Below are 25,594 nucleotides of genomic sequence, written 5' to 3' on the forward strand. Positions count from 1 at the left end.
CTATATTAATGAAGGTTCATTAGTACGGTTTTGTATTTCTCTGTAATGTAGCACAGTGTTAACAATGTTACTGATACTATTCTTTCTCACACCTTGAACTCAAACCATTGAGTTGCCCCTCCCAAAATATATAATTGAATAACTAAATTAATATCATAAAAATGCAGGTGACTAGTCAACTATTGGCCCTAAATGATGACTATTGGTGGACTAGGAAAATTCTTAGTCGGGGGCAGCCATACTTTAATGTTAAAAAAACACTTTATTTTCCTCATACTGTCTGTGCTAGATCACCTGTATTCACCCTCTGTCTGAGATGCTCTGTTTTAGTGACTGTCTCTATAAGCCACCCTCCTGAAAAAGCTGTCTGTTCTGATTGGTCAGCGTTTCCGCGTCTTTTGAATCTTGGCATTTGTGCAGCTTCACTGCAGCTGGTGAGTGGCAGTATGGGAGAACAGCAGCACTTTCTATTCACCAGAATCACCAATAAAAGCTTTAAAACACAACCAGACATGTTTTATTGGTACACAAAATTGGTAAGAAATTTAACAACATCAACAACCAATTTCCCCTGACATTAGCATGTAGCTACATGTAGCAGTGTATGTAAAATAAACACTTGCAGTTCCGTGCCTGTAGCAGATGACCATATAAAGAAATCTGTGAGGAGCTTACGTCAGCTTGTATTGAAAATGAAAAAAATCATTGGAAACAGAGTACAAAGAACGCTCTGAAGCCTGAGGTTGTTGCTTTTGATTACTTTTACATACATTTACGTCATTATCTGAAACTTTGGCCACGATTAATAAGCGACAGAAAAGAAGGAAAAGTATAATAAGTCTCCTTTAAAATACAAGGTATCTTTGCAGACAGAAATTAATATTAAAAACAGTATATTCTGGGAGCTATACTGAGTACAATGGTGGGTATGAGGAGAAAAACCTCCCACATGTGCACTGGACAGGATTTAAATCACAGATCATCACATACAATATTAAAAATCATCAAATTTAAAGCGATCCTGTGTGATATTTTTATATGATTTAAGCATCTGTCAAATTATTCAGATTGCATAATTTTTTGTTAAAAAGTTGAGCCTTGACAGAGTATTGGCTTGCAATGCTGTGCATCTTTCATAATACTACCACTGGGGCAGAGGCTTTATATATTCTTAAACCTATTGATTTATTTTGGCCACTTACAACACAACAAGCTGTTAATGCAATGGTGACCTTGTAAAGTTGATATGAGGAAAGTAGGAAAACAGTTTTATATTAGCATTCATTTAGCTTTTAATTTTGGCCTTCACCCATCGAATATCTGGCTCTTTAGCTGCTTAATGCTCCACTATGCTCACCAGCTAGTCTCTAACTATATCTGCAATGTGGTGCTGAGCAGGTAGCATACAGTGGATTTATGAGAGCTGTTTGGCTGAAAACAGCTCACTGCTGCGCCTGGCAGCAGTGGGTGCTGAGACTGAGCCAAAACAATGAGCTGAAAGACACTTCAAAGCTTGAGTCGAGGCAAACTGCAGAACCTACTGATCAGTAAGATTGAGAGTGACATCTCTCACAATACAAATTTAATCAATTTCAAACATAAACATTTTGATTAGTGCAGCTTCAAGACATTTTAAATGTTAAAAATGTTGCTCAACATCTAATTGCCTTTCAAGAGGTAGGTACCAATTTATCGGCCGAACAACGGTATTGGCAAATATTCACCTTGTTCACAGATGGCACTGGCTGATGTTTATCTGTAGTCTCATGTAAATTTTGCGCAAGCTCAATGTTGCGTCGGTTATTTGCAGTGACAGCAGTAGCTAGCATACCCAGCTGCTGATTCGGAAAAGGCGAAGCTGCTGGCTGGACCGTCTCTGGCATGACATTAGATGGAAATGGGTGCCATGCAGGACATGTGGTTTCTTTTTCACATATGCCCTCAGTGAGCAGCTGTTAAAAGAGTATTTCACCAATATTTATGCAGGTATGTGTCACCATACTGAGGGTAGTGTGTGCAGATGTACCACATGTTACCAGCTCCTGAAGCTCCCTGTTTGTCTGTCAGAGAACACAAAACACACCATCTATGACTTGAAATGATACGTATTTTTGCTCCAGCACAGTGGGGAAGCCTGACACCGTTCATGTGCACACTCTCCCCACACCCCGACAAAGAAAAGGCAAAGTATCCCTTTAAGCTCTGCGTCTCATACCCTGGATGAGAAGAGAAATAGACTGAGCTGCAGCTGGGCAGACATGCTGATCTTTGTAAAGAAAAACATGCATCTTACTAAGAAGTAGGCAGGCAGTGATTTTTTTCTTTTTATCAATATTTTTAGAAAAGGAGGCACACTGTATGATAAATAAACAACGATTTAAAAAATAAATAAATAAATAATCAATATTGGCATTGGCTATCGGCCAAATTGTTATTTTGAAAATCAAAATCGCCCAGAATTTCATAATCAGTGTATTCCTACTGCGTACTATCTGAAGCCTCAGCAGTCAAGGGCGGTTTATGGACAGTAAGTCAAAGGTTTCAGTTTGTGAAGAAGCTCTTTTTGAAGAGGTTTCTTGTCTGGCTTTGTTGCACGAACTCTCTGTGCAGCAACTGGCACATAAAAGCCAAGACAATAATAACTGGTGCTGAATTTCAGCCTGACACACACCCACTAACTGACGAAATCAGACTTTCCCACAAGTGCAATTTGCCACATGTAGGCATGTGCCTTTCTCCCCCCCTACACACAGACTAGTTCCACTCAGATCTGCATTCATTGTGCTGTCAAAATGCTACAACTGGTGGGTGAGCTGAACACCACCACATTTATTACTGCTTCAAACGGCGTCAGCTCATTCAAATGTCACTCATCACCTATGATCTATAGTCTGCGCGCTGTCACCGCCCACCAACGGGGGCGTCGCTCGAGCCCACAACTTGTAATTACAAGTACCGTTTAGGTGTGTCAGAACACTGCAGGCAGCTCTGATCTCAGTGGGGTTTCTAAAACTCTAAAGTCTTCAAAAAAAAAAAAAAAAACACAGCACAGAGTAGTGTGGCGGATAGCAGTCCAATTGATGATAGGAATCTGTGTAATTCAATAAGTCCTAATGGGAATGCTCGGAGTGGGAAACACACTTTGATCATGGCGGTCTGAGATACACCTCTTCAATGAAAAGCAGAAATCCATCTGATGAAGCAACATGGTCCATGACGGGGTGCAGTGAGGAACCTAAGCGCAACATAATGATGAAAATGTAATACATTTTTCTTTTTAATCCTTTTGAGGAAATCCTCTTGTCGCCTGCCGCCCTGCTGGGAGCGATCAGAGATAAGGGTCAGCTACAGAACAGCGACCTTAGAGCTGATTTGAATTCAAGCCACTTGAGCTAAGCATGTTCGCTTTAACCTGGGTCCTCCAGCTAAAGGATGACCTACCTACTGTACTCACTAAATCATCCTGCTGCACACACGCAGCAATTGTTTCAGGGGTCCCATGTTACAGGTCCAGTGTGTGGGATTCAGGGGGATATACTGGCAGAAATGGAATACAATAAGTATGTTTCCTTCAGTGTATATTCACCTGAATCATTGTGCTTTCATTACCTTACAATGAGCTGTTTGTATCAACACAGGGCTCACCATGTTGCACTGCTATGTTTCTACGGTAGCCCAGAAAGGACAAACAAAACACTAACTCTAGATAGAGCTACGCGTTTTCACGTCAGCCCCTCCACAATGAGCAGCATTGGCAAAAACAAAAAACACTTTTTTTAAAACTTGAAACTGCTTTCTTCTGTGTTTTTACCAGTTTAAATCACTGAGTCCATTTGTTTTGGACAGAAGGAGACCTCTGTGGATAATTTAGGTCCCAGTAAAAACTTCCTGAATGTCTAGATCAGAAATAAGGCGGGTGCACATTAGCAGGTGCTGAGCAAACAGCCCTTTTGCGACACACCAAACAATGTTGGAGAAACACAGATTTTGAACGTGAAACTGCATAATTCAGTGTTTCTACCAGTTCTTATCACCTGGTCCGTTTGTTTTGGAGAGTAAGAGACCTCCTCTGATAATTCAGCTCCTGGTAAAAACCTCCTGAACAATGAACACTGAAGGAGTCCTGGGAGGGATGTATGATAATGGACTCATTTGACCAATACCCGATACCAATATCGATACATCCACTTTTTTCCCTGCCTAATTTTAGTGATAAGTCTCCTCTGTAGTGGAATTAATGTCATATTATGCTGGCAAACTCTTATCGTGATGGCCCACCAGCAGATGGAGACATGAAATATAATACTTGTCAATATATATAATATTCATTCATTGTACAAAATAAGAAAAAGTACGTTGGCCGATTCTGATAGTTAATTTTAAAGCCGATATCGGCTAATACTGATGACGTGCCGATATAATCATGCATCCCTAAATCCTAGCCTGAAGAAGTTTCAGCTGGGTGCGATCTGTAAGCCTCGCCACTAGATGCCACTAAATCCCCCTAAACCTTACACACTGAACCTTTAAATCATTTGAGAGTCTGCGATCTAGGGCTGAACAAGTCATAAAATACTATTGAAATCACAATATGGCCAAGTGCAATATTCAAATCGCAGGAGCTGCAATTTTTTGCCATTGTAAACACAGAAAGCAGAAAAAAAAAGCAAAAACTACATCATTATCATTTTTTTTTTTTTTTTTTCCCCGGTGATAATGAAGTGCAAAAATTACCATCCCCACAAAAATCGCAACTCATATAGCAATCGCAATGCCTGTCAAAATAGTCGCAATATAATTTTTTGGCATATTGTGAACCCCTGCTGCGTTCTTACATCATCTGTTTCCTACTAGCTTTTATTCCGACCTCTCCAGTCCGGTGAAAATAACAGTAATACTGTTGTGAAATTATACATTTGGAGTGCATTCCCTCTTTGTATTCAGAGCCTTGCTTAATTGGCTCCTCTCCAGTAAAAGAACAGGTCGAACAAGGCGGTGAGCAACACAAACATCCCGTCTCCAGTTGGAGCCGGAGAAAACAGAAATTATGCATTAATACAAACCGAGCTGAGTTTTTGACTGACAGCTGAAAAGAACACCTATATTTGGAAGCTGACATTTTGCATAATTACCTTTCTACTGAACCTCAACCAAAACAGACGTGCCCCGACAAAGGCATAAACTTGCTTGTGAATAGACAGCCGGCGCTCCCCGGTGAGCGCGCCAACCTCGAATAAATGTATAAATTGGATATTCATCTTTGACCTCATGGCGTATCCGTGCCTTACCTGTTAAAATGTTCTCTGTATTCCTTCGCCACCCTCTGAATCAAGGTCTTTAATCTAAAAGCAAATGAGAAGAGAGCGAAACACCACATGAGTCGGGTGTCTAACCTTTTTGTTTTTAGACTGAAGCCTGTAATTTGTGGGGAAGATCCAAACAATAACAGAAAGTCTTATCTTTATTTGAAAGCAGTGCACTTGGGCACAACTATAGTGGTAAGCGTGGGAGTGTGTGGGAGTAATTTATATTGAACCACGCTTTTTAATTTCAGTGTTCTTTGTACCTGCCACTCTCCTCTGTGGGGTCCTTCTCATCGATGACTGCAATCGCCACCAATTTGCCTGAGGTGGCAGACAGGGATTACAAATCACAATCACACACACAAAAAGAGGGTGAGAAGACAATGGCAGGCAGATAAGAGGCTGTGGAGGAGACAAATCACCTCTCAATCGCGGGAAAGAAAGGAAAGAGGCACCGAGAGCGCTTTATTCATTCATCACTCAAACATTAAGCTAGCTTAGGCTTTCTACTTGGTTGAACAGGAAACAAGTGGTCACTTTCTGGTAGAAGAGCTATTTCAGTACCATTCAAAACCCAAACCCACGACACGACAAATAGGTCTACTTAAAAAAACAAAACAAAACTGTTACACAACTTATAAGGTCTGTTTTTCAGACTTGTATTGGTTTGAGGATAGAAACCCCTTGTTGCTGGGATGAGAGTACCAGCCTGCCCCCTGGTGGTCACTGATGGTGGTTATGTGGGGATAGGTTGAGGTTATGTAAAGGCAGTGAACAGCCTGTCATGAAAAGAGATGATATTTCACATGGTATAAGTTGCAGCATGTGGAGTGGCAGTTCAACCATGAAAGCTATTTCTAAATGGTAACATGTGTTAAGTGGACCAGAGCTACTGGATACGAGAATACTTCCAGCCCTCCCATGTGCAATATTCATCTCAACATATTCCCAGAATAACTTTGATTGCATTGTTCTCAGGCTTGCAGAAAAAAAGGAATGCAGTTAACAATAGTTTTTGTATAGTTTACTCTGTGTTTTTTTTCTACAATACTTGGGAATATAACCTACAAAAATGTGCCTAATTAACTCTTTGCAGTGCCTAAGTAGGGGCACCAAATCTACTGTTGATGCAGCTACATCACTCGTGTATACTGTCAGAAAAAACAAGCCCATTTTGTTACATTGCTCAGCTACAGGCAAATGTTTTCAACTAAAGGAAACACCACAATCTCAGGTTAAAGGAACACTTGGCAAGAGGCGGGGTACACCCTGGACAGGTCGCCAGACTATCACAGGGCTGACACATATAGACAGACAACTATTCACACTCACATTCACACCTACGGACAATTTAGAGTCACCAATTAACCTGCATGTCTTTGGACTGTGGGAGGAAGCCAGAGCACCTGGAGAAAACCCACACTGACATAGGGAGAACTTGCAAACTCCACACACAGGAGGGCTCCCCACCCTGGGTTTGAACCAGGACCCCTTTTTCTACAAACAGTCTGCCGATGAGTACATGCCTGAGAAACTCTATGGAATGCACAAGGAGAGTTCAAACGTACGTGCTTGGCCAGGTACACTACTTGTATGCGTTTTGAAGTGTTTCGAATATCAAGCTTTTAACAAAAATGCTTGTGTTTGGGAAGATCTGAGCATACAACTAGATATATAGCGGACTGGATTTTACTTTTTGCACGAGTTGTGTGAGACTTTGTAAACAGATGTTTTGATATAGTTTTGCTTTAGTGAAACGCGGACCCCTTTAACTCCAATTCGTCAAGACTTTTCTATGTTTTTGGATTCTTCGTTCACCGTGGAGGCATGCAAGGAAAACAAAGTTTTCCCGATGACTTCAAGGTAACACGGGGTGAGTAACTGATACACAAATGACTGTTCTGAGGGTGAAGTATTCCTTTAACACTGAAGGGGCCACTTTCTCAGAAGTTCATAAATTGTAACTAATGGCTAAAAGTTATTAGTTTTGTTGGCGTTTTTGCCTTTATTTGACAGATGACATGACTGTATAGACATTAGGAAGACAAAGAGATATGGCATGCAACAAAGGTCAAATTGAATCCTGGACATTGCACTATACCCACTGGCTACCAACGCACTCCAGAATGTCTTAAATAATGGTTATTGGTAATGGTTAGTACATCTTTTCAGATCAGATGTAACTGATCTGAAAAGATGTTTTTATCCTTTCTGTGTGGTAATAATGCAGTTCAAATGCTGATAAACCATCAATACTCTGAATAGGTTTTCTCTCTCTGATAAGACATTGAGTCTATGAGGAAGCATTTTAATAAAGTTATTCATTAAGAGTGACAAGCTTTAGTTTCAAATTCGTCTGGTAGAAGCTAAAAGAAAGAGCTATTAACACTCAACCTTCACTGTGAAGTGATGTAATCCATTTACAAGACATCCATCTAGCAAATTGTAAGCATCATATTTCTTAAAATCTTCTAAAGCATATTTATAGACTGGACCAGCTCATTTTCTAATTCATCGGATGGTGGACTAGACGTTGTTTATCTGGCTGACTGTGCTGAATTGACTATTTGTGTGTCTAATGCTGCTTACATGAAATCAGGAAGACATTTGACAGCAAACCGGATATATCATTTTCATGGACGAAAGCAGGATGGTAAAATGAGGCGAGACTGTCGGAGAAACCTGCAACAGTAACGGCAGCAAGCATTGCTGTTTGAAGTTAAAGTATTTTAACTTTTTGCCATCATGCACAATGAAATTTACCACCGGATGTTACACACATTCTTTGCAAACAATATGGTGTCACCATTGCAACATATTGTCATGCATGTTTTGTTTTAACGTCGTGCCATTCTGTCGGACTGTTTGTTTCTCCTGTGCCGTTCAGAGGGTGTTTTCTGTTTGCTGTCTACTGTCTGCCTGATTTCATGTAAACGCAGCATAAATCCAGTGAATATTGTGCAGAAAGTTTGATGTTTATGGGCCAAATTTTGAGGACATTCACACCAAAATATATAATTATCTTTAGTCTTTGCTGTGCCTGTGACATTCTGTCACTCACTGTACACTACTTTGGATTAAGATGTGGTGAAAAATATGCTGTGCAGTCTTTCTTTCAAGAGGGTTGGTTGTGTTTTAGTTACAAGACATACTATCAACATACTGCCACTGAAGAATAGCCTTCAAATGCATCTGTACACCACAAAGCAGGGTTTCCTTTCATCTGGTAATTATCCAGTAAAATCTGAACATTTTGAAATCTCTCCAGTCATAATGTCCAGTGTAAATGATTCCAAACAAGCGAGCGTCAGCGACAAAATCAGTTTGACTGTATTGTTTTCTGTTGGAATGTCCTAACTGGCTGTGAGTGATGCAGGTGCTGCTGTTTCGAGCTTAACTTTTTAAAAACTTTTGATTCCTGATGCTCATTTTGAAAGCGTCACAATGGACGAGGAACAGCCAATTCATGAAATTGAAATAAGGAGTTATCTACACCAATGGTGTGCCAATCCAGGTGTACCATGGAATTTTGCGATAACCACACATTATTACTGCAATATTCAACTGGGACTATGCACTAAGTTATTAATGAATTTTTAATTGACTGTATCAGCATGTTGTGCGCACCCATTTCCTTATAGAGAGGTGAACACTACCCAAAAAATGCAATTTAATTCAATTAAAAAAGCCATCACTGGGAATCTATAAGTGTCTGACACATCACATTATATTACATTATTTTATATTATTTCCTGTTTAAATTGATGTGTTATTGGTGTTGGATGTAAAAAGTTGGATCAGTTGTACATGACCATCTCTAATAACAACCTCATTGCTGTTGGCTGTATTGTATGTCCTTTCCAGTGAATATCAAAATATAAAATGTGTGATTTCTGTCTAAAAAGTATTAACGTAAGAAGTTAGCAAGAAGGCTACTAACCAATCTTTTAAGTGGTTACTTCTCCATTGGTTTGTTTACACGACATAACAGCACTAACAGTCGTTTTTAAGCTCAGTAAACACAAATAACATGACTGTAATTTCTCCCATTTGTCCGGGACATTGAAATCTACTAGGACATGGAACAGAACAGAAACCCTGCCACAAAGAAAACACAACTGCCTTCTGTGAATCTGTCAATTGTATTTTGTTTCCAATTTTATCCTCGCCTCTGCCTGTTCTCTCTTAAGTTCTGACCCATAAATAGATCTAAATTGCAGCTTGAGACTATTCATTGATTTTGGTCACACTGGTATTTATGGGTGCATAGACTTGCGTGGGATGAGGCTTTTAAAGCATCAAAATATCACTCTGCCACCCCAAAATGAGCCCATGGGCATGAAACCTGACACTTGATTGAAAAGCCTTTAGAGACGAGGCTGAAAGATTTTATACTGTTTCCACAAACTTCGGTCTAAACTCTGAGTTATTGTAACAGACTGAAGCTACAGACTACGGCGTCTTTAATCAGTCGCAGTGTTTATCCAATTAAGGTGCTTTAGAGACTGTTTTGTGTTCAGAATGACAAACTGCAAATTTGGTACAAATGACTTAGATACTGACTGTAAGCGGCAACAAATGTAGGTAAAACTCAACCGTTAAGCATCACTGATCACTGAGTCAAATGCACATAAAGCGGTAAAATACTGTGTCTAATATTAGAAAGCACAGCTCTCTTTGCACACAGCATCAATTTACTGTTTAACAGACAGTTTGTATTTCACTCTCGAGCTTAAATTTCCTGTGGGAGAGACAGTGTGCGTACATTTGAGTAAGTAGCACAACATGGTCTAAATCTGGAGGGAAGTGACAGACTCTCCTATCAAACCCCCGACACACAATTAACGCTGATACTGTTGCGAGGAACTTTTGACAAGAGCAGCTCTGAAATATTTGATTTTTAATTATAAAGTCATCATGTGGTAGATTGGATATTTGGGGGCTGGGATGTTAAATATTAAAGATTTTTAGTGTGAAATAGCATTAAAGAGGCAGGCTGAATAAGGCTGTGTGCTGATGCACTCCAAATTATGTGCTGGTAATCATTCGGTAATTTAAAAGTGTTGACTATTGACTTTGGCTCCATCATCATTAAGAGTTATAGAGCGCAAAATATAAAAATCTACACTGAAAAAGTCATCATGCTCATGACTAACAAATTATCACCGTTTATAATGTTTCAAAATAAAATTGAGCGGAAACGAGGCAGAGAAAGAATTGGCATCTATTCTGATAATTGTTTAAGTGCTTTATTGTTATGCAAAAATGGAATTTCTAGATCCACATTCTCAAATGTGAGGACTTCCTGTATTTCTTTATCTCATGTGACAGTAAACTAATATAATATGTGTACTAATATAACTAAGCATCTGAAGATGTCACCTTGATAAAAACACTTTCTGAAAATAACAGTTTGTTGCAGGCCTAAAATTAATCTATATGTAATATGTAAGAGATATTGCCTGATGAGGAATGAGGAATTAATGGCTGGTTGCCTCCTCTGAGTCCATTAATCCCTGATAATGGACACCTCGAAGGGCATTATCCCCTTTATACCATGGTCACTTGCAGAAGAGAAAAAAAACAAGACTATTCATTTATATTTTTATGCGTTTTTCAATCAAAATCTAAAGTTTTTCACAAGCCATAACTCCTGGTAACGCTTGAGGCTTGGACTAACACCTGGAACAGTCATTACCACCCCACAGGGTTCTTATATTATGGAATTGGGCTCACTACTCCAGTAAATAGGACGAGCCTTAGATACGACTTGACAATGAGAGATATTTCTAGTCAGCTCAGCTTATAAAACCCTTTGGCCAAGCTTAAAGCCAGAAAGCTAACGTTAGGGCTTGATCACACAAGACGCATCACCAGCAACCACTGTTTTCCTATGTTAGGTCACACCTGATGTGGGCTTCTCTCTTGCACTGTTTTTCTAGCAGTTTTTGGACATGCATAAAAGTAGGAATATCCTCAACTTTTCAGTGCAGAGTTGCTCCACTTGTCAATTTCACACTTGGCCCAAGTAGCTAATGAAATCAAGCAACAGGCAGGGGTAACTACAGTTCTGATGCTGGTAGATGTGGTAGGAACAGTGGGACAATGACAAATGCAGATGAAAAGTTGATTTTAGCCGTATTTAATCATGACTAACACTAATTGGGGTTGCATGAGCAGCCAGGTAACTCCCAGGTGAGTTAATGCTGCTTACTTTACCGATAAATAAGCTAGCTAGCATGTTAGCTGTTGGGCTGTGAGAGAGATACAGAGTATGTGAGAGGGAAGGGGGGTTTATGTCTTATGTCGTGATAGTTTCATGTAGGCTACGTTCTTAGAGAGAGACAGAGAGACAGAGAGAGGAAGACCACATGTAAGGAGGAGTAAAGGAGTTTGTGTGTTTTTCATTTATCACATTTGACCACCCTGTTGCACACGCAGCCTTGCTCCACACGTGGGCCATACTGTTTTGCCTGCTGTGCTCTTAAGGGAGGCTTTGACTGCATCCCTGTTGCTACGGTTACTTATTCTAGATACAGGCTGATACTATGCAGCCAGCGCATCAATCTAGAATGGTGAACAGATAATTTAACAGGAACTTCTTAGTAGGCATCCATTACTATTTCACCTTTATGTCTATGCTGGATTATGGTGATGTTTCATACATGCATGCATCTTCACAGTGCCTACACATGCTGAAAGCTGTCTACCATGGATCTACCATGGCCATCTTGAAAACAGATTTTTAACCTTAATGAGTCTTTTTACTCCTGGTTGAATAAAGGTTAATAAAAATATAAATTATCAGGAATTATTCGACCACACCATGGAATAAGACTACGATATGAATATGTTATTTGGAACAAGTCATGGGAGTGAAGAACATATTCTGGATGACAAATTTTATGCATACGCCACCTGTTTCTCCCAGCTCATACAGTGTGAAGCCATCAATCTGAAGGTACCCTTGGAAACGCTCCTTGTTCACCCACGATGACAAACTCGCATCTTCGTACTCTGCAACACAAAGACACACAGAATCTCTCAGAAGCAGAAGCACACAACATATTTGTATTAAAAGCACAGCACAACAGTGTATTGATGCCTGGATTGTGAGAAGATCACAGTGTTTACCTCCTGTGCGCTCTCTAGGGAATAAAGAGTGGGACACAAGCTGAGTGTTCATGGACAGAGGTCAGTTAAACAATGATCAAAAATTGTTTTGACAGAATGCTGCCTCTGGGTTAAGTAGTCAGGGAGGCTATTTTGGCTCTGACACAGCAAATGGATTGAGCCAGAGCAAGCAGATTGGGAATCGATCCAGAGGTAAACAATCAAAAGGTATCAGTTTGGTTTTCAAGATGTACATGAAAGAACATTTCGCTCAGTCTGGATTGTCCACAATCAGCATTAATTTCCCACTTACCAAACAGACAAGATGTCAAGATATAAAATGAAAAGTAATTTTCATTCACAATAGATGCTGTTTTTTTCTGAGATGCTGGCTCACCTAACCTCATTTTCACAGCTATTATGCCTTTTAAAAAAACACATTTGGTTTGTAAATGATTCTGCATGCGTACTACATTCATTTTCAGGACACAGTTTTGGCAGATTTTTACACATTTGGAGTGAATGCATAATTCAACAGATGCATTAGGCAAAAAAAAAAAAAGATAAAGTGCAACAAATAAATAAAAAATAAAGTAAAATAAAGGATAGCTTCCTGAATGTGAACCACATGTTGTTGCCACCCTAGCATCTGGAGGCAACATGTAAACGGTAACCAGAGTCTGTCCCTGGAGGGTATAAACAGGGTGTAGCGAGGCTGCTCAAACAGTGCTGTTTTCTCCGGCTGAGAGAGGCTACAGGATGTTCATAATTGATGTCAAATGTAGCTGGGACCTCATTATGACATGTTAATAAGTTATCATGACCTTTTTGCTACCATTACAGTAATTACAACAACACTGATGACTTTAACATGGTTCTTGAGCTGCTCCCCAAACGAGCTGGGCACACAATACCGAACATGACAACCTAAAACCTGAACACGCTTTTAAACCCCCCGGGGTCGTAGCTTTTATTAGATTCGAAATGACCTTAATGCATTGCAATCTATTTCTCGTGCTGCTGCTGTGCAACGGAAGAGTTGTTGTTAAAGCTGCTGAGTCAGTCATCTGGTAGACATTCCACAGAGTTCTTTCCACAGATGTTCTGGCTTTATAGACAGCACGCAGCTGCCCGACTCTCCTCCCAGAAGCGAGGGAGAGAGCTGAAGGCCCCATACTGGGATCGTACAGCCCGATGAACCTCTACACTGACTGAACCTGCTTCACCTTCAAACAAATTAGAGCGGCTCTCTTCCTGGGTGCCAACCTCGCAATCTCCATACTGCCCTACAGGAGCCTGTCAGCCCAGAGTTCACACAGCGGGAGACAAGAGAAAAAGATGAGAGGCAGGAGGGGGAATAAAAACAGACAGTGGGTGGAGTGAGGATGATCCAGTGTCAGAGTTTCGCGCGGAGGGAGGAGGCGGCTCTGACACGTTTCAAGGATGAAGGTTAATGGCACGGATGACCTCCAAGACAATGCAAATAGCGCAGAAAGAAAACTAGAGGGAGAGGCGAAGAAGAGACGGAGAAGAGGAAGTGAACATCAAAGATAATTCAAACAGGGTGAGACGCAGAATGTGGCAAAGGATGAAAAGATTGATGAAAGACAGCTCAATGAGATGACGGGACAACATGTCTCGCTTTCTCAGAAAAAGGATAATCCTTAAAGATAAACAATGAAAATGCTTTAGCTAGTTGCCAAAAAGCACAACAATAAGGCCACAGTGAGAGATGGAAAGCATGTGTGGAAGACATGTGGAGCTCAGTTATGGAATCAGCTTCTTTAAATTTAGGCTGCAGCTAACAGCTATTTTCAGTGTTGATTAATCTGCCCATGATTTTCTCAATTAATCATTTTGTTGATAAAGTATCATTAGTAAAACATGTCCTGTATAATTTCTCTGAGCACAAGGTGATGACAAATTCTCACATTTAGGAGAAGCATGAAACAAATGTTTGGTGTTTTTGTTTAAAAAATTAATTAAACGACCGTCAACCTACTAATCAATTAATCAAATAATCATTGGAGGTCTACCTGATTCGTAAGAAAGCAGGCTGGTTGTTTATCACATTCTCCAGCCTACCTTAGCATGTTAGTATGCTAACATTTGCTATAACACAAAGTGCGGATAAGCTGATGGGAATGTCATTGGTTTTTCAGGTTTTTAGCCAGAAACAAAAGTATTAGACAAACTGACGATTGTTAATGGATGATGGCACAATATGAAACATCTGGGGATCCACAAATTATTACAGTTCATCCTCTGGGGACAAAGGGTATTTGCACAAAATTTCAAGGAAATCCATCCAGTAGTTGCTCAGATATTTCACTCAAAACCATAAATAAAAACCTCATGGTGGCACCAGAGGAAAAGTCAAGGCATCACCATAGTCAGTAAGAGTAATCCTCTGGGGACCATGAAAATTTCTACAAAATTTCATGGTGATCAATCCTACAGTTGCTCAGATATTTCAGTCTAGACCAAAGTGTTAGGCAGAAAGACTGACACCAAGGCCTAATCCACACCTACATGGATATTTCTGAAAACTCAGCTTTCTCTTTGTGTTTAGGTCATTGAAACACAAAGTCCTTTTGTAAAACTCCATCCAGGGTGAAAGTTTTTGGAAACTCAGTGTTCAGTGTTGATGTGTAGACAGTAGACTGGAGTCTAGTTTTGCACTGTTATCTCCTTTGTACGGCGTTCCAAATGAGGCAACATTTCTTGCAATGGCAGATGTGTCAAAGATAGTGGTGGCTTTGACCTTGCTAACAGGACTTGTTACATGTCAACACATAAATGTAGAGTTACAACTCTTCCTAAAATACAGCCGGTGAGCGAACTCTGGCTAATGGAGTACAAAAAAGTGTCCAGATCTACAACAAGCGACAACAACACTCAGGGAGTATCGAGCTTGCTGTTGCTCTGAAAACAGATTAGAGGTGCACAAAGCTTCACCAGAACAGAGCCAGGGCAAGCGGTTTTCAAAATAAGCGTCCCATCACTTAGCCTGTTCGCTAATGCACGGAGCAGGCTAGGATTTCATTGGGAAACACTGAACCAATCTGATGTTCGCTTGCTCACTTGTTTGCATCGTGACCAGTTAGAAATAGGTGTTACTCTTCCACTATATTGAGGAACAGAGGCATCAGAATGCACTATGGAGGTCACCACTCCATGTAGCCTTTCAATCATAGCTTTTTCTGAGGCTTCTGATTAGCCAACATCTTCTTCCTTTTTGCGTGGCTTTAGGGTGAGGGTTGTGTCACCGCCTGTTGGTCTGGCATGTTATTGACAGCGATTACATTGTGTTCTTGCATTTTCATTTGGACAGAGAGTTTTTTAAAACGGTGCTTGTGTGGAGGGAAAAAATATTTTTTAAAAATACTGCTGTACTAATGGACTAGGCCTAAAACTAACAAACAAAATAGCTGGATTATTTAGGGTTGGGTACTGAAGTTAGTAGTTTAAAGGGTACTGACCAAATTCCATTGGTACTACAGTACTAACTCATGTTACATCTGTAGGTGCCAAATTTCGGTAACTGAGAGCTCATCTAGGTGAGAACGCCAGGCTTAGACAGGAGGCAGAGGTGCTGCGAAGCGTCCCAAAGCCTAGAAGCCAGATACAGAGCTCTGGGAGAGCTTAGTCAGCTTTCCAGCAAGCCAAAACTATCGCTACAGTGCCGACCTGCCACAACAGTTTTAGTCTACTATGTCACCCCTACAGCTTGTAAAAAATAAATTTTTGTTATTACAGAGAAGGTAAAGTGCTGAAAAAAGGTACTGTTGGGTATCAGTACCAAATTCCAGGTACTGGTACCCAGCTTGAATTATGATACAGTGGTGGAAAATATGGTCACCGTGTCATCCGCACTGACCTTGTTGTTTGCCAACTCAAATAACCGATGAAGTGAATACTTTCCATGTGTGCTGTCACAAAATATCATCAGTGTGTTATCACCTTTTTAAGTGTGATCTCGTCTTGTCATCACATTCATGGGCCGTTAATCCGCCTGTCATTTAAGTGCTACCAATAAACACATGCAAAATAGTGCGGCCTCACAGCTGGCTGTATCTTTCCATACAAGGAGCGGTGAGGCCAAACCATAAACCACTGTAACAGATTAACAGAGAGCCTGATGCTGAGCTCTTGAGTATTAACTCATGTGCATTCACACTCAAAACACGTTTGAAAAAACACTCCTGTCAAGGCAAACAGCATGCTGTGAGGACTAACATACATCCTAATTACATTTTTCAGTCCTCTTACAGCGCTAATACATAGCCCAGCAGATTTCACTGCATGCGAACGATGATCAAAACCATTTGGCCCTTGAAGCACAATAACAGTGCAGACCTGTATGAAACTGAGGATTTGAGTTATTAAATATGTATGAGCCTCTGTGCTGTACCATATTTTAACAGCTCTCTACAAAAGGGATGCTGCTGTTTGTGATGTGCACTAAACCAATCAAAGCGCAACCATATGTCAAATATCATTTTACGCAAAGCGAGAGGCCGTGTTTGGACAGTGTGGCTTTCCTCAATGGTGTCTATTGTTTAAAAACACAAGTCAGACCTGCACAATGAGAACAGCAAATGTGCTCTGAATTTCTGTATTTGTATTTTGAATCTGCTTCTAGATAAAGGTTGCTTGTATGTTTTGGGAATATACAAGCCTCTGTAGCTGGTGGATAAACAGTACAGCTAATAAAAAATATATTATGTGTGTGATACATCCAGACATGAGTCCTAAAGGTGGAAATGAGTCAGCATTTCAGCACTCCCTGTTCCCTTGTTTTGAAATCAACTGGGGTTTTTTTTAATGGGTTTTTGCTTCAATGTCTGAATTAAGGTCTGTGGTTAACACAATCTTAAGAGATTTTCACGTTATGCTCAACTTCATAAATACAAGACATCGTCACGCCTAACACTGCTTTCAACCTTGTTGTGGTGACGACACTAAAGGCATACGAACGCAGTGTAGGACATTTACAGCCTACTGTTAGCTTTATACTTCTGGTGATTGCATTTACACTTCAAAAATCATAAAAGTGGTGTTCACTTGTGAAGATTATCTTGCTGAACAAAACATTTAAGTACCATAAGCATTTGTTTGCTACAGAGCTTATTTTCTGTGAGGGAACCAGGGCGATGCTGACTTCCATGTCAGCCTACAGAAAAACCATCATCCCTGCAGAACTCTACAGTCGGCCATAAAACAGTGTTACTGGGTGCCTATGCAAATGTGTCTCAGAAGTTCAGCCAAATAACATTTGATAAAAAGTGTCTGACGGAACATCATGCAAAGTAAGTGTCACAGAAAACCACATAAGGTGCCTTGGGCTCATTTATACCCTCATTCAACATCCAGTCGGTGGACTTGCAGTGAGAACAGTTCTCTGAGAAAAACACGGCACAGCTGGAAAGAAACCAGATGCTGAGAACCACAGGTGGTAAAAAAAAATAGAGCAGGCAAACTACTTTCTCTGATGTAGAGTGGGAAATTTCTTTTTTTGCTGTCATTGTAGGTAAGTGTTTAATGAGCTGCACTCTCATTATTTTCATCCATTTCCACCTACAATAACCAATAATAATTACAGCATTTTTCTTCAACTAGCTCTAAAGGCTTGAAAGGGGAGAGGAGAAATCCACCATGTGAGGAAGGACACAGCCGTGTCATTTTGCCACGCTGCTCCCCTTCTCAGTCCTTGACAAGCTTAATATGCCGTCACCATGGCAATGCTAGACATTCGACACATCCTCCGTATCAAGGTCCTGGAGGACTCTTCAGAATGTGGAGTTTTTGTCATCAGCGTCTGCTGTGGCGAGCCTCTCCTGCTGCGGTTCTGGTGCAGGAAGCCTCCCTTCCGTAATGGTCAGGTGGAGCAGACGGATGTGAGCTTGCAGACAGCGGCGAAGGTGGATTTTGTTCTCCGTGCGCTACACCGCGCACCAAACCTGCCCAACAGCCACTACTGGTGCCCGTTTGTGTTGACGTTGTGTCTTGATGCTCTTCCCTTCCGCTTCCGCCTCCCAGCTCGGGCCCACAGCGGCAGCAAAATACAAGACATCATGGAGGAATGTGGTGAACTCACGCTGTTGCGGTGAGAAGCTTCGGATTGGAAAAAAGCAGCTCCTCTAAGCCTCATATGTCATGTACGATCCTTCTGCAGAGACCTGACAGCTGCTGCAATGATTCAATTCTTGGCTTTAAATGACTGTATGTATACAGCACCAGCTCTGCACTGATTTCTTTGGCCTAAACTGTGGTCTCTCATGCCCATCCACCCTCGCCTGCTATGCATGTCCGCCCAGAGACAAACCACCACAACATCACTGGCCTCGCCACACACACAATAGTGGGCAGAGCCCTGGGTGCTTTATGATGGGCCAGGCACACCATAACTCAATGTGGTGAGGAAGATGAAAGAACAGCAGCAAAGACCGGAAAACTAGAGGAACACAGCTGGAGAAAAAAAAAGGGATCACAGCAGGGAAAAGACAAGGAGCAGGACACAGAGAGCACCCTACTGGCCCTTATAAGCCGTGGTATGACTGACTGAAAGAAACAAGACGACAGTGGCTGAAGCCAGGGTGACACAATACTCACCATCATAGGTAAAGTAGGCCCCATCCTTGAAGACTACAACCGCAGGAAGCTCTGGCAAAGTTACGGACTGTGGAAAACACAAAAAGATGCTTAATTCAAAAGCAAGTTCCATAAATCATTTTTACTCTATGAATGTACGCGCACCTGTAAAATATGGGACAAGACTGTAGGCAGCAGCGCTTTGCAGCAAACTGTGAAACTTATACTGTTTTGCATAATGCAAAGACAGCGAGCAAGCCTGGTGTCTGTATATGCAGTTGTGGGAGGATAGTTATGTTAAAAGATTGTAATTATTTGCTTTAATCAAGAACCTAGCAACAATAGAAACATCAACTGGTTGCACAATACTCAAGAGTATCAATAGTGGTGTTGAAAAAATATGTAACACTCCGCAAGTGATTATAGTATTTTTCTGAAATTCAAAGAGATGCAAATTCAAAGAGTTACCTCTGGAAAGACTTCCTCTGAAGCTGAGAAGAAGTAAGTGTAGACAATGAGCTCAGAGGCTACGTCGTTGTACTTCTCCTGCAACGGCAAATGAGTCTTTCAGCGTGTACACAATAGCTTCCATTAAATCAGTGTTAAACAGATGTAAAGGCTGAGTCACTACAAGGTATTACACACAACCTGCTCTTTGTTTAAAATGTGATTCAACAGCAGCTGAGCCGTGCTTCTATTACTCAATCGATGCACAGTTTTAGCACTGCGGTAGCTCTGGAGAAGTTGGGTGTTCAGAATAAAATTCATGACATAAATGATGCTTACTTTGAGAGGAGACTCCCCACCGACATACACAAAAAGAACATCATGTCGTTTCAGCATGTGCTCGAACATCTGCTTGCTGGGAAGCGCCCTGACGGCCGGTCTGGAGAGGGAAACAAAAACCCACACAAATTAGTTTATTTTAATGAGTAAAATCCTATTCAGCACAAAAATGGCACACTAATATAACTGATGGGAAAGACTCCCAACTATTCTGCTCTTGATCTCTGTGCTGGTGGCGCCACCCAGTGGAGGCTCAACAACGTGCAGCCCTGAGGTCCGAGCCAAGCTTTTGATCAACCCCTCTGTTACGGATCTAGCTCGATTTCCCTCAAGGAGGAGAAAAATCTGTAAGGCACAGTTGATACAGTGGCTTAAACTGGAGCATCGGAGGGGGGAAACCCACTGAGCTATGAAACAAACACGGCCTACATTGATAAGCTTGCTTGGAATGGTTCTTATTAGCACAGCTGTAATAAAGGAAGTTGTACTTATTTATCAGTTTCACAACATTTGCTTTCGGAGCAGTGATTGAAGGCTTACCCCGCCACCCTGTTGGCAAACTCCACGATATCATCTTTTGTTCTTGGTCCCTTGTAGTTATAGGCGAGATCACCCTTTAACCTGACGAGGAGACAGAAACAAAACAAGAGTGAAAGAGTGCCAATTTAAATGTAAAACCATTCGGTACCATCGGTTATTTTGTGTCATTCATGTGAAAATTAAAATGAAATGGAAATCAATTGCGTAACATTGAACTTTGCATTCAGGATATTGGTTTGTCTGAAAAGCCTCAAACAGTGAGCAGCAGGAGGAAGAACGCTACAGCTGAGGCTGAAGCTCAAATAAATTGTTTGATTAGTCAATAGACAGGAAATGAATCAGCAACCAATTTGACATTCGATCGTTTTTGTTGTTTAATCAAGCAAAAATGGCAAAGATTAACTGGTTCCAGCTCCTCAAATGTCAACATTTGCTGCTTTTCTCTGTTTCATACGCTCACTGGCTACTTTCTCTGGAACACCTGCGAGATTTCCTTTCATAAATCCCAAATCAACTCTGAATTGCTGAACGTGGATCAGCCTCTACACGCCCACATTCAACCACAACTGGTCAATACAAAGCACCACATAAATGTTTATGCATGAAGAGAGTCTGCTGGTCAATGGCTCTTCACTATAAATCACACCATAATTATGTGCGCCTGGCATCAGTCGTGTTCTCTGCAGCAATTTTACACACAAAATCAATACGAAACTAAAATCATACTTGGCAATTTAATGCACACTATTAAAAGATATTATTGTAATCTATTGATGCTCTGCTCTGCAATTATTTAAAGCTATTTGATGTTATCTTGTATTTCTATAACCGATGATGATTATTTCATCAGTTAATGACTGTTTTCATATCGGGGACAGGAAGCACAGACTATCCTGAATCCTGCCACCTGCCACATCCTGGCATCATCCTAGCATTTCAACATCTGACCATGAGTGTCAGCAACATACAGTCCGGGCCCCTCTTCTGTGCTCCGCTGGTGGGGAATGTGATAGTGAGCCAGCGCTGATGAAATACTGAGCAAACTTTGATTTGAGATTGGAGTTGTCTTGTGTGTTATATAATTGAAAGGTGCTCATGGATTAGCCATGGCTCACCAGCACAAGCACAAATAACACTGCAGGATTCAATGTTTATGATAAAGCGGATCTACAAGTAACGTGATATGAATTGAATTTGAGAGGAATCGTCTTGAATCCCCTCACATTTCATTTCTACGACGTGGCTTCAATTCACCACCACACCATCTACGTCGCCAATTTGTCTCCAACATGTTTGTATGCATGGGTCAGAGTTTCCATAAAGGTGCCCCCATTCACCTGTCAAATTTGTTTTTGGAGATCCTAACTCTAACGTGAGAAATGGCATATGCCCTTTTCAGGCTCTGTCTTGGGCACACGCAACAATTATAGATGAGGCCCCTGGTGACTTTGGAGGCCACTGGAATATACTGAACACACTCATTGTCATGTTGGTGGAACCAACAACTCAAACCACGCTGTCTGGTACCAATGATCAGTCTACGGTCTGCCACTTAGGACGCATTCACACTGGCGCTATCTGGTCTGCTATAAACGAACCCTGGTCCGCTTCCACGGAGAGTTCGGTTCGTTTGGAGCGGTTTGAACGCTCAATCGAACTCTAGTGTGGACCAAACGAGCGAACCCTGGTCTGCTTAAAAACTGGGGGTCTCGGTTCACTTGCAAGTGAACCCTGCTGTGGTTCACTTACAGTGGGAAAAGCAAACGGACTATCCAGTGAACCAAAGAGAGGAAGTGACTTAGCGCACAGTGCATTTTGGGTAGAAAAAAAAACAAAGCCAACAGTGCGAACCGGGAGAAGCAGAGGTAAAAAAAAAAAATTAGGTTTGAACACCAAAGTAAAAACAGAAACCCCAAGACTGCATAAATTTGGTGTTGCTCCATTGTTTTTGAGGCGACTAATCCGGCTGAAGGGGAAGGATTTCCGTTTTCAGTCCGGGCTAGTCGATGAGCAGGGTTTTCTTCTTCCTCATGCTTTTTTTCTTCCTGGTCAGAAGTCGTTTTGGGCAATACCGCCCCCAAACGAGCAGCTGTTGTAACTGCGTGACGTTGTCCAGGTGGTTTGATCCGCTTCAAAAAGTGCAGTGTAGATGCGAACCGAACCAAATGAAGGTGTGACATTTTTCGGCATTCCCCGCCAAATCGAACCAAGTCCCCCGGACTATCCTGGTGTGAATGCGCCCTTAGATCACATTTCATCTCCATTCTGATGTTCAAACAACAACAACTGAACCTCTCAACCAAGTCTGCACACATTTTTGCATTGACTTGCTGCCAAATGTTTGGCAGAACAGATATTTGCATCGACAAGCAAGTGTACCTAACACTGTGTCCACTGAGTGTAAACACAATGTCTTTGTGTTTGGGACTGTTAGTCAAACAAAACACAACATGTGGAGCCGTCACCTTAAAACTATTTTACATTTCATAGACTAAACAGTCAGAGACAATCCTTAGCTGCTGCTCTACTTCAGCCCATTAAAGACAACATCTGTCTTTGGCACTATTAAAGTCTGTGTCTGACATCCTAGCAACGGCAGCCTGTCTCTTCCAAGATGTTCTGATGAAACAGCAAATCTATCAGGAAAAGCTGCTTCATCACAAAGGTCAACTTAATCTAAATACTCTCACCTTAAATGAAAAAACAAAACAGAACAAATGAGTGTCCCTAATTAAGTTCCAGCAAAAGAAACTGCTTGAGTCGAGCTCTTACAACAAGCAGAATGCATTAAGGATTTCTAAGGTTGCATCAGCCCACAGGGCTTAATGAACTCAGGGGGAAACAGAACTCTAAATCAAGTCTCCCTCTGTCACCCAGGGAGGTATCTCATGTTCTTCGATGGATGTTTCATCACTTGCTTGGTTTAATGTTATGAACCCTGCCGTGATCCTGTGGCAGTTTTCCAAATGAGCTTGATGAAACTAAATGGGGAGCCTATTATGGCAGTGTGCAGATAAATGATTCTGTTTCAAATACAGGGAGGAAAGTCTGCTTTGTAGGATGATCATTTCTCTCAAGTCAACATGAGCTCTGCTGTTGAGCAGCTGGCGTCTACCTAAACTCATTTATTTTATATGAAAAAATGTCACCAAAAAAAAAAAATGTACTGAGATATATGGGAAAATCAGCTGATAGTTCGGAAGTGGATTTAGGAAATACCTGGAAAAAAAAGTAAAATATAAGAGGAACATTTAGATTGCTAAAGCTGATTTTAATCAGTTTATTGTGCAAGAAATGTAGAATCAACAGCACCGAAGAGTGTTGCACCTAATCAAATTTAAGCTTAAAAGGTGTGAACAGAGTGTGTCCCTTAGTTATGGCTTAAAGAAGCAGCAACAACACCTTGTTCCCTCCTGAATAAGTCATCTAACGGCATCTCAACAGGCCAAACCTCAAAGGGAAAAAAGACAGCGGTGAAGTCAAAGGATCCTGATAATAACACAATACAGACTATGAATTAGAACGCTCAAAAATGACTTTAAGTGCCTCTCTGACACAAGCTTAACAAATGCTTAACACTAGAGGCTTCACAGAAACAGTGTTATCTGCAGATATATTATATTGGACTAATTATTACACTGTGTCCAGACCCTGTAGGTCCATAGTAAATTCAATAAGCCTTTTAATCTTATATGGATTTCTTTAGGCCCGTTCAAAGCTGCACTGAGTGGTTATGAAAATTACAGCAATTAGCAAAAAGGCAACATTTAAAGTGTTCAGGGTTACATCTTCATTCATATATGATTACACAAAGCAAACGTTTTGAATCAACTGTGGCTTTTAAGCTCAACATGATGTTTACAGAAGTTTGTGTCACTTACAGTTTTATTGTGGGGTAACCGCGGACACCGAACTCTGATGCCATTCCTGCAACATAGAAAACAAATACAGCATCTTACACATAAAAAAATATAAATATCTCAAAAACCGTCTTTCTCTTTGAAGGTCTTAAGAGTCTTGTTGTTTAACTGGCAAAATGACTGATGATTAAAGGAATAATTTTGGAATATGTGCATATGTACATATTCTCTTTCTTGCAACAAGTCCTCCAACACATACAACCACATAGGCTGTTTGTTCCTACCCTCTAATATGACCCACAGGAGTGTTTCCTAAATTAGCATCCCTACTGGTGTCAGGAGATCAACACAAAAACGACATATAAGACCGCTTGAAGGTAGCTTCTGTATTTTTCAACCTGGACCCTTATTTTCCCATGTTTTTGTGTCCAAGTGAATGATGGGAACAACGATTTTGAAATTGGTCCAGTATTGAGCAAGATGGCTGCAGCCAGCAGCCCTGAAATGGGCAATTATGTACCATCAATGTACATCCAATAAAAGTGCTTGTTTTGCCACTGACAGGCTCAGATTGTTATTTTAATTATCTGAAAACATTACAGAGAGAGACCTTTTGGTTAAAGAGTAAGATCCTGTTTAAACAGAAACAGCCCCAAAATCACTCTTGACAAACCCACTAGACTCCATTTAAATAAACCATAATTTTATAATCGCGAAACACACTTCATTCAAAGTTGATGGAAACAACATAAAACTCACAAAAGCCGTCTTGGTTCCTGTTTTCACTTATTTAACAATCACCAAATCTGGTTTGGTTAAATTAACCCTTAACTCACCAAGTTAGATGTGAAAATATGCTGGCTCTGCACACACTAAAATCACTGTTTATATAAATGGAGTCTGGGGGGTTTGGTGTTGGTGGTTTCAGGGCTGTTTCTGGTTAAACAAAAAAACTTACTCTTTAACCAAAGGGATTCTTTCCATAATGTTGTCAAACACTTAGATTAATAATAACACTTTTAGTGGAGATACATTCAGTGCACAAAAACCAGACGTGGTTACATGCAGCTTGCTTCAGCGGTCTCGCTCAGTTTCAAATATTGTTTTTCTGATTAGTTTCTTAGACACAAAAACAAGGGAAAATAGGGTCCAGCTTGAAAAATACCAAAGTAACCGTTTAACGCTCACTACAGTGTTAAAAACACACATGGTTAATGCTGGTTTAGGCAACAAACCTACTTGGTTAGTTTTATGAAAAGATCAAGTTTTGGGTTAAAATATGTTTGTTACATAACATCCGTTTAATAACAATGTAACTGACATAAATTCCCTAAAGTACATGAAGTAAGCAAAAAAACAACAAAACTCAATGTTGACTCTTGGTCTCACAAGGGACAC

At 40.8% G+C, this 25,594-nt stretch overlaps 1 protein-coding gene across 1 annotated transcript in view; it reads right to left on the bottom strand.

The window, feature by feature from the left end:
• The window catches only part of tmx3b (thioredoxin related transmembrane protein 3b), a 54,845-nt gene that overhangs the window by 25,363 nt on the left and 3,888 nt on the right, over positions 1-25,594 (bottom strand). Inside the window, exons 5-12 of the mRNA XM_050056608.1 lie at positions 24,218-24,263; positions 20,337-20,417; positions 19,797-19,896; positions 19,479-19,556; positions 19,032-19,098; positions 12,222-12,320; positions 5,567-5,624; positions 5,289-5,342 (exon numbers count right to left, since the gene is read on the bottom strand). Of these exons, the coding sequence (XP_049912565.1) occupies positions 5,289-5,342; positions 5,567-5,624; positions 12,222-12,320; positions 19,032-19,098; positions 19,479-19,556; positions 19,797-19,896; positions 20,337-20,417; positions 24,218-24,263 (583 nt within the window). The remainder of the gene's footprint in view (positions 1-5,288; positions 5,343-5,566; positions 5,625-12,221; positions 12,321-19,031; positions 19,099-19,478; positions 19,557-19,796; positions 19,897-20,336; positions 20,418-24,217; positions 24,264-25,594) is intronic.

Source organism: Epinephelus moara, chromosome 11 (assembly GCF_006386435.1).
Source record: "Epinephelus moara isolate mb chromosome 11, YSFRI_EMoa_1.0, whole genome shotgun sequence".
Taxonomy (NCBI): Eukaryota; Metazoa; Chordata; class Actinopteri; order Perciformes; family Serranidae; genus Epinephelus; species Epinephelus moara.